The sequence below is a fragment of the Ambystoma mexicanum genome, chromosome 2p (genome assembly GCF_040938575.1).
Source record: "Ambystoma mexicanum isolate Mex_15411 chromosome 2p, UKY_AmexF1_1, whole genome shotgun sequence".
NCBI classification, from domain to species: Eukaryota; Metazoa; Chordata; class Amphibia; order Caudata; family Ambystomatidae; genus Ambystoma; species Ambystoma mexicanum.
Window position 1 is genome coordinate 1,306,195,668 of NC_090923.1, and position 8,971 is coordinate 1,306,204,638.

The window sequence follows — 8,971 nt, forward strand, 5'->3', positions numbered from 1 at the left end:
GCTGGTGGCAGCTTCAGTTCGGTTTACACCCTTCACTGAACATAGGTGTGAATTTTCGGTCAGTAGTTGTCATGCTGTTGTGCAAGGCTATGTGTGGTTTGCTTCGTTGTAGTGAAGTGCCTGTGGTTTGTTGTGCTGTAGAGTTATGGTTGTGTTCAGTTGAGTTTGAAAGGTATAAGCAGAGGGATTTTTCCTTGTGTATGGTTCAGGTGGATGTCGTCCCTGGATTTGAGTGTTCTGGTCGGCTGGTAGATGTTGATTTTCTTTTGTATGAATTCTGATCCTTTGCCGTGAATTGCTGTGTGTATTATGCACATTGCTTTCAGTGTAATTCGTTTTTTGACTGGCAGCCAATGTAGCATCTTTAGCTCCGAAGTGATGTGGTCCCTTCGTGAGAGTTTGAGGAGAAGTCTTCCTGCTGCGTTCTGCATACATTGCAGTCTCTTCAGTAGATACTCCGGCATTCCTACAGCTGTAGTCTGTCGTGGACATGTGTGTTAGGGAGAATGCTCTCTTTAGGCTGAATTTCCTAACCTAGTGAGTCCCCCAGCAGCTTTGCTTTGACTCTTTTTCTCCCACTCTTTGACATGATTTATGGTGTCCTTTGACTGTGAATGTGTTTTATGGGCTATGGGGTCCTTTACTCCATAGGGTCTCATGTGTTTTTACGATGTGTGTAACACAGCACCCTCCGTGCAGTGACACAGGGGTGTCATGATGACACCCCACCATAGACTCCATACCCTGGGACTGACTACTGTCTCCCAGGGCATGTAAAGTCACCATTGGCTTTACTAGTCCCAAATTATTAACAGAAACCGGTACAAACCATCATATTGTGGATGTACTGGTCGGGGCAATTCGATTGCCCCGGGGTCTGTTAGTCGAGGGGGCACGTCTCCGTCCCCCCTGATCGAGTTTTGGCTGGTGGCAGTGGATACTACTTTTTATATTCAACCGCAAATATATCCCTATGGGATTTTCCCATTGTTCGAGGCTACCAACTTTAATTATTTAATTCTCATAGCCTCGAACATACCGGCGGTTTATTTAATATTAATTCGCCGGTTGGTATTTTTTGCCAGGACTCAATTCTAAAATGGCGTGTTTGTTCTCTTCTGTGACTTAAACCCAAGTCGAGCCCTTTGGTCCACTTTTTGGCGGGCTTCTCCACAGAAGCCTCCAAAAGTGGTGCCACTCTGTCTGGGTACCACAGGGGGTGTGGGAGGGGGTTTTAGGCACCCTGGACTGAGTTACCTTGGTAACTCAAGTCGCACTCTTGTGTGATTGGCCCAAGTGGTGAGCCGGCCGGCTCACCACTTAGCATGTTTGAGTGACAGCTAGGCTGAGTGAATGGGGGTGTGCTGCATAAAAGCAGGGCTTTGGGGACTGGAACTTCAGAAGTCGCCACAGGACCTGAGAATCTGACGAGGGAGAAGCTGAGCCAACCTACCACGACGACACCACCGGTGGAGCCCTGTGGAACTGACTCACCACTTCCCGACGACAGAGAAGATCTCCCGGCTGGAGAGGCTTCTTCCCCTGACTGGTGGGCACAACCAGTTTACCTTCCTCTCTTCGCATCCCAGGATGTCTTGTGGTCGAATTGCCCGTGCCAAGCACCCCGGCAACCGGATAGCCACTTACCACTGGACTGCGAATAAAAGGACCGCTCCTTTTACCTGAGAACTCCGCGGCTGGTTTCTTCCCTGGCAGTGCAACAGACTCGTGTCTTCCTCCCCAACGAGATCCTCTCTTCCCCCGGACGAAGCACCAACTTGCATCCGCTGCCAGAAACAACTGCCCCCGCTGGAGTATTCTCACCACTTTAAGGTACCGTGTACGCCAGGCCTCCCTTTCTAAAGATTGATACAAGGTAATAATAACCCCTTAACCTTCTGGACTAGGCTGGCCGCCTTGACCCTCTAACTGGTCCCTTTCTCTTGGTCCAACTCTTTTTGAACCTTTGCAAGACTCTTGTGCACTTCAACCGTGTGACCTTGGACACATTTCGTTCTGATCCTCTTAAAGTGGATCCGGCCTACTGAACTCTAACTTCACGGTTTTACTTGCCTTCCTCTCTTGTTTTGTTCTTATGAAAGTTTTGGGATCTGTTTCATATTATACTCTGCTTTTCTCTCCCTTTTTAAACGAATTTTTAGAGTGCCATCTGTGTTAAGCGCTCACTGCTGTCTGAAAATAAGTGGGGCTTTACTTAAGACTTGTCTAATATTCTTCTAAGGGAGTGTATATCTTTTAGTGACCGTGTTTTTGAATTGCTTACTATTAGTGCCTGTGTGTTTTTCTAGATGTGGTTTTAAATAAATAATTATCTCTTTTACACCAAGCTCTGGTCAGTGTGTACTTGTTCTACTATGTTCTTTTGACCTATTGTGCATACTCTGTATACTGCCTAACTCTTCTTGAGGGAAGTCTGACTGCTCAGCCACACCTATCAAGTGAATCTGTGTGGTACAGACTGCTACCAAGTGGGTTTACTGCCAAACGCCTGTAGTCTTAAATCTTTTGCAGTGGTCCCAGAGGGATAGCCAGAGTTTTGTGTGTGTAAGAGAGCAATGGTAGAATATTTTTGATTGTGTGTAGTTGGGGGGGGGGGGGGGGGGGGAGAGGGGGCGTGAAACATTTCTTAACTATTGTGTTTACTTGTGGTTCTAGGGTTAGCGCCTCGTAAGTTTCAACGCTGTGGTGCTATGCCCAGTTCTGTGGGCAATGGGATGTATTGGTTGCTTCCTTGGTTTTTTGGATGTAATCCTGTTTTCCCTCTTTCCCGGGTTGGTTTTGAGACTGTTCATCCATTCCTATAGAGTTCTTTGAGACAGTCTATTAGCATTGTGTTCTCCTCCTGTGCATCTTCGATTTTGTAGATTATTTGGGTGTCATCTGCGTAGTTGTAGCAGGTAAACTTGTCTTTTCATGAGGTTGATTAGTGGAGTCCTGTAGATGTTGAAGAGGAGTGGGGGATGGGGAGTATCTTTGTGGAACTCCACAGGTGTTGTACTGCGTTGCGGATTTGAATGGTTTTGTCCAGACTGTTTGTTCTTTCAGATAGGAATGATTTAATCCAGAGAAGCGACCCATTGCTGATCCCTCTTGATTCCAGTCTCTTGATGAGGATGTTGTGGCTGACTGTGTTGAAAGTTTCAGAGCGGTTGAGTAGTATCGTGCTGAGTTTGTCTTGGAATCTCAGTTAGACTTTAGGTCATACCAGGTCGAGAGCAGTGCAATCTCTGTCCCTCTCATGGGTCTGGAGCCGACTTGTGCTTGGTCCAATAGTTGGTGGTTTTATACGTGCTCCAGTGTTTGTTCGTAGAGATAGGTCTCTAGCACTGCCGGATAGGGAATGTTTGATATCAGTCTGTAGTTGGAGAGGTCTTCCACATTGCCTGTTGTGTCCTTGAGGAGTGGTTAGATGGATGCAAATTTGAAAGCCTGCAGTACTCTTCCCCATTGAAAGTGATAGTTTGAAAAGCTTTCTGTGGCATTCCAATGGTATGCCCTGTCTAAGGGTTGATTTATGTGGGCAGGGGTCCATTGGGGATCGCACTTTGTTGCAGCCTCCCCAATGGTTGTTGTGCATTCCATGCACTTCCTTCTTCCCTTTCCCTAGCACTAGATCTTTTTCGAATCGAAAATGATAAGACTTTGAAGATCATTTTTCCCCTCTTCATCCCATTTCTGGCAGCACGAAGTGACTGTTTATAGGGTACCTTACAGATGCATTTTAAAGATTTCTGTCATTTTAACCAGCCGTAACTTTCTTTTTCACTCATTAAGTTAGAATAATGGTGTTCCGAAAGTTTGTGCTGTATTAGCTTGTGTGTAAGAACTACTGAATTACATGCGTTTGTACATGCGTGTGAGTTTATGGCTACTGTGTAAGTACTTACTTTTGAAGCTTCCCGATGTATTAAGAATGCCAATGACAAGCTAGAGTTGGGTTGTTGAAATGCTCTCTGAAGAGAAGTCTGTGCGAACTCAAAATGCTGGAATTTGCCGTAGGCGCAAGGCCAGGTCTGGGGGGTTCAGCAAGGAAAATACTGCAGAGGACACATACTGATATTCCAAAATAGAAACCCAAATATAACCTTAATCTGACAAACTGATAAAACGTCAGGGAGGTAGCTGCTGGGTTTAGTTGCAAAAAACAATGGAACTTGTATTTGCACTTGCATTATATTCGCTGATAAGTCGTGAGATACTATTCAGTGCCTGGTAAATTATTGATATGGAATGTGGTTTCAAAGATCTGTTGACCACTTACTCTTGATTCCTTATGTGACATTGAGCTAATGTGTGAAATGACCAGATGGTATCTGAGAGTGCCACAGGTGTTTAATTCTGTAGTGGTTGAAATTTAACAAATCTTGTTCAGCGAGCAAAGATGTAGTGTGGATGCAATATAGCTACTTTCGTCATGCTGTAATGTATCTTTCCATTACATTTTAAATGCTACCTATGTAATTGTTCCTTAGCAATTACTTGGGTTACAATGGCATCACGGCTGAACCTTCTGCTTACGTTTTCATTGTGTATTCTGTCTGTTATAGGAAGCAGTGAAGACGGAGAGAAGGACTGAAGAACCCATTTTCTTGTGTGCAAACAATGAAGTACTCTAAACGATGGCTGATTGGTGCATACAGTACACTGCAATGAAATATGCACAGGATCATGAAGCTAGTTTAGGAAATGTAGCATGGAAGCAAACACAGATGTCAAGAGGCAAACACTACGATGTACAGTTGACTTGCGTATTCTGCTTCAATCAATGCAATTTAGCTTCTCGTTTGTGAAATGGAAATCCCAAATACTTGATGTACTAAAACGTCAGATATTTGTTAGTTTATAAGCCATTTCTATTTTGATTTATGTGCAAATGTGCAATATGTCGCTCCATTGTTTTACTGCAATACAAGATGTACTTTAGCCTTGCGCTGTAATTGTGAATCCCCAATCCTGTACAACAGGTAACTGTGTGGCGGACACTGAGTGCCAGTTGGTCTCTAGTGAAAACTATATGCACACAAAGCTTACAGCACTCCAAGCTTTCCACTTGAATTCTATCATTGCACTATGAATTGTTGCCCCTTGTTTTGAGCAGATTACCCGAAATGAGTGTGACATTTAGCAAATGCTAAAGGTTTGATTTTCTTCCTATTGCTGTGATCACATAACAGACCGTTCTAATGAAACCACGCCATCAATCTGCTATAACCGATAAAGCTGACTAGCATAGTTCGGGTTGACCATCCTGCACAAGCTAAAATACCATTCTCTATGCAAATGCATGTCGTGTGGCACATCTGTTGCAGTAGTTAATTATTTAAGCTAGTAAGGAAAAGATAGGACCTGATCGAGCAAGTCAATTACTTTTAAGGCATTAGTGTACAAAATTAGATTTGCTAGAAACCATTGCCTGCTGTGTTGATTTATTTTTGTTTTGAAAATGTTGAGGACAAGTGTACGCTTTTTGTTTTGGGCATTTCATTTCTCACGATTTTGCACCTTCATTTTTAACTTTCACTAAGCGTACAACTAGGACCCATGCATCACGTATGTGGCCATTGTGTACATAAGTGGGTGCAATTCGTGTTTTCGTGGATTTAGCTCGACTCTGAGGGTTATCCAGAACAGCACACATTTCTTCCCACTGTCTAAATCGCCTTCCTATAGAGGATTTGCCATACAAGGGTGGATTGTCTATCGTTCCACCTTTCTAACTTCCTTCAGCAAACCCCATGCCTATTGTGGGTTAGCTCCCGCTTTAGCCGGCCTTTCAATCGGTATACTGCCTTTTTCTTGGAACAGTTACTGCTATTGTTTGTAAATGGAATTCTAGATTAACTTGCTTGCAAAGGCTTAGACCATATGCCAATTCCCCCCAGCGCTTCCAGCACACACACAATTTCCCTGTCACTTGATTCTTCCTTCGAATTCCTGTCCTCCAACACGGTCCCGTTTTGCGCTTGTCCCTCTGGCCGCAAGTCTGGGACATTTTTTCCATCGTAACAGACAGTGTTTGTATTCTCGTGTTCTTTTCATCCCAAAGCTTAAATATGCTTCATTTGCGTCCTAGCTTTAGCAGATGACTCTGCACCCACACATTATTTATATTGTCTCCATGATGGAGACGAGACCGATTTTATTTATATTGTCTCCATGATGGAGACGAGACCGATTTCTGTAATTCATCATATGGCCACATACTTCCACGTGCTGTAGCCATAGCACGTTTTTAGAGTTCTTTACTCTGTGTTCTCCCCTTCATTGGCTAGACCAGATTGCACTTAATGGGAATTGGTAGACCCAAATTGTTTGGCTGGGAAACACTTTTTTTCTGTATGCTGACATTCCTTGTTTTTCCTACCTGGTCATTACTTCAAGGGCCTGTTCTGCTCCTAGTTAGATGTCAACCAGCTGATCTCTGCCTGCAGTGCTCTTTCTATCTCTACTTTCCTCCAATAATGTAATGATGCCCTGCTCCCTCACTGGCTCCAGAAAGCTTGGAGGGGGGGGGGGTTTATTTTTCCTTTGAATGGCGTCCATGTTTAAAGCAGAGTCCTGTAAAGATTTAAAAAAACATTTTATATAGAAGAGGACCCTCCCACAGGTCCAGTGGCAAATGTGGGATGGGTTTACTCTTGTTCAGTTCCATGTGACTGCTTACATATTCCACCATGTGCAGCACAAAATGGCACATATTTCCCTTTGTTAAGAAAACTAGACCCTGAATGGGTAAACACTGCAGGTGGTTATAACACGCTAGGCTTGATGCACATTTGTGGCGCAGTGGGAACGTTTGTGCTATGTTGGCTGATGTATCTAACCTCTTGATGAATTATTGGCTTCAATTTGCACTTCTTTCCACCCAGCCTATTGCACAATTACCAATTTTCGCACACAATGAAAGAACTAAAATGTAGGTTTTGTTTGGGGGCATGGTTTATGGATGTTGTGTAACACATTATTCCCTGTGGAAAAAGAGTGCAGTTACTTGATTGGTATTTTGGTTCTCCTCTTTAGAAAGAAGTGGTTTTGCTGCTGTTTGTAGTTCTGCTTGAAATAGTAATTTATTCAGTTGTTAATGTTATAATGACTTACTTGGTGCAATTTTAATACCAAAAGCCTTCAGTCACTTGGATTAATCAAGCTGAAAGAATCGATTGCGACTATTAATTGAATGACATCTTGGCATCCACATTCAGATAATCAGGTTATTTGGTCAATCGAAGATGTGATACTTGTTTTGTATTTTTACAAATGCGGTTGTCCATAAACTATTGAATTTAGTAAAATCTTATATATATATATATATATATATATAAATGTGTGTACTTAGTTGAAAAATAATATTTATGATGCTCCGAGGTAAGTGTGGTTTGTGCACAACAAAGTATGTGCATGGAATGTCAAATATATCTTAAATTGTGTGGTGAAGATTGTAAGGCCAGCAGTATTGATAAAAAATGTATTACATAAAGGTTACTTTTCAGGATAAATGTGTAACGATACACAAAGAATAATGGAGATGGTTTTGAGTGGAATAGATTTGCATATGCATCATGTAAACACTACAATACAGGTTCATAATAAAGCTATCCTGTTACTGTGATGATTGTTCATTTCGATTAGGAATAAATTAATGTTGGCTTCCAAGATCAAAAATGGCAATTACACAATGTTCTTGAACTGAGTGCAGTATATTTATTTTCATCAAAAAATGTTGATTGTAAAAGAGTTTTAGATTTCGAGAATACCACCGTATGTTTTATATGCATAACCATATATGTTCATTAATTTAATGTTGGGCTGGGGCCTGATTATAGGAAAGGAATGTGCACGTGTGACATTAATAGATGTACAGGTTTTATTTTTTTAAAACCACGCTTGAGTTGTCCTCTAAAATATTATACTTTGCTGTCCGGCTTTTGTAAAATGTAGTTTTTAGGTAATAAACTGCATAGTTACACTTCTGTTTAAGGAAACTGAATGGACTAGCAAATGGAAGTTGGAATGAATGCACTTGGTGCAATACTCTTTCTAGCTTAAATGATAGGAGCAATGATTTTGTTTTAATAATTTAAAGTTGAAAATCTAGGTTCTCCACTGTGTGGGAGCAAATAAAATACCTATTGTGTAACAGAGGGAAATCCTCATTTAAGCTTTTACCTCCCTTTTCTTTTTATGTCTTTAATATGTACATGTATTTCTTTTGTAAGATACATCAATTTAAATGGATATGCTTTGTATATTTAATATTCGTAAATACTGTATTTGTGCATATGTAAATATACAATATATCAAGTTGAATGTTTATATATGTAATGGAAAAAAGTATTTGTGATACCAGCACCCAGATGAGAAACTTGAACATGGTTTGTGAATATTCCTTTTATTTCATACGTTCAGAACTTGCAGAGTCGTAAATGTAACTTAAATTGGACTGCTTTGTACATACAAGCTCTGTATATGAGAAACTGTAACAAAATCATTGACATGAGGTTTTATGAATTGTAATTTAATGCAGGTATACAATTATATTGCAAAATATCACACTGATGAAATGTCAGGTTTAAACTGTTGACATGGTGTACATTTTTAAATTTTAACATTTATACTGTACATTGATTATGATTCATAGTGTGATTAAAGGATGCTTGTAATTTAAAACTATTTAATATTCAAAATAAAAATCCAAGTCTATATTTGTAAACATTTTGTTTGTGTATATGCTTCCCCCCCTTTGACAACAAGCATCCAATACACATTAAATTGCATTGAAGGTTGGCTACATATGGGCCAGAGTTCCGCTACTCAGTCAGGTCTTGCCCTCATCCTCATTTTCGCCCACATTTTCGAATTTGGCAGGAATGTGCATACTTTTGTCAGCAACATAGTTAAGGAATTAATGCCAAAAGGAGAAACTTGAGCATTCATTTTATGCACAAGATTG

At 41.1% G+C, this 8,971-nt stretch overlaps 1 protein-coding gene across 1 annotated transcript in view; it reads left to right on the top strand.

The window, feature by feature from the left end:
* LMTK2 (lemur tyrosine kinase 2) overlaps positions 1-8,731 on the top strand; it is a 471,403-nt gene extending 462,672 nt beyond the window's left edge. Inside the window, exon 14 of the mRNA XM_069645647.1 lies at positions 4,569-8,731. Coding sequence (XP_069501748.1) covers positions 4,569-4,597 — 29 coding nt within the window. The 3' untranslated portion in view covers positions 4,598-8,731. The remainder of the gene's footprint in view (positions 1-4,568) is intronic.
* Positions 8,732-8,971: the final 240 nt, after the last annotated feature.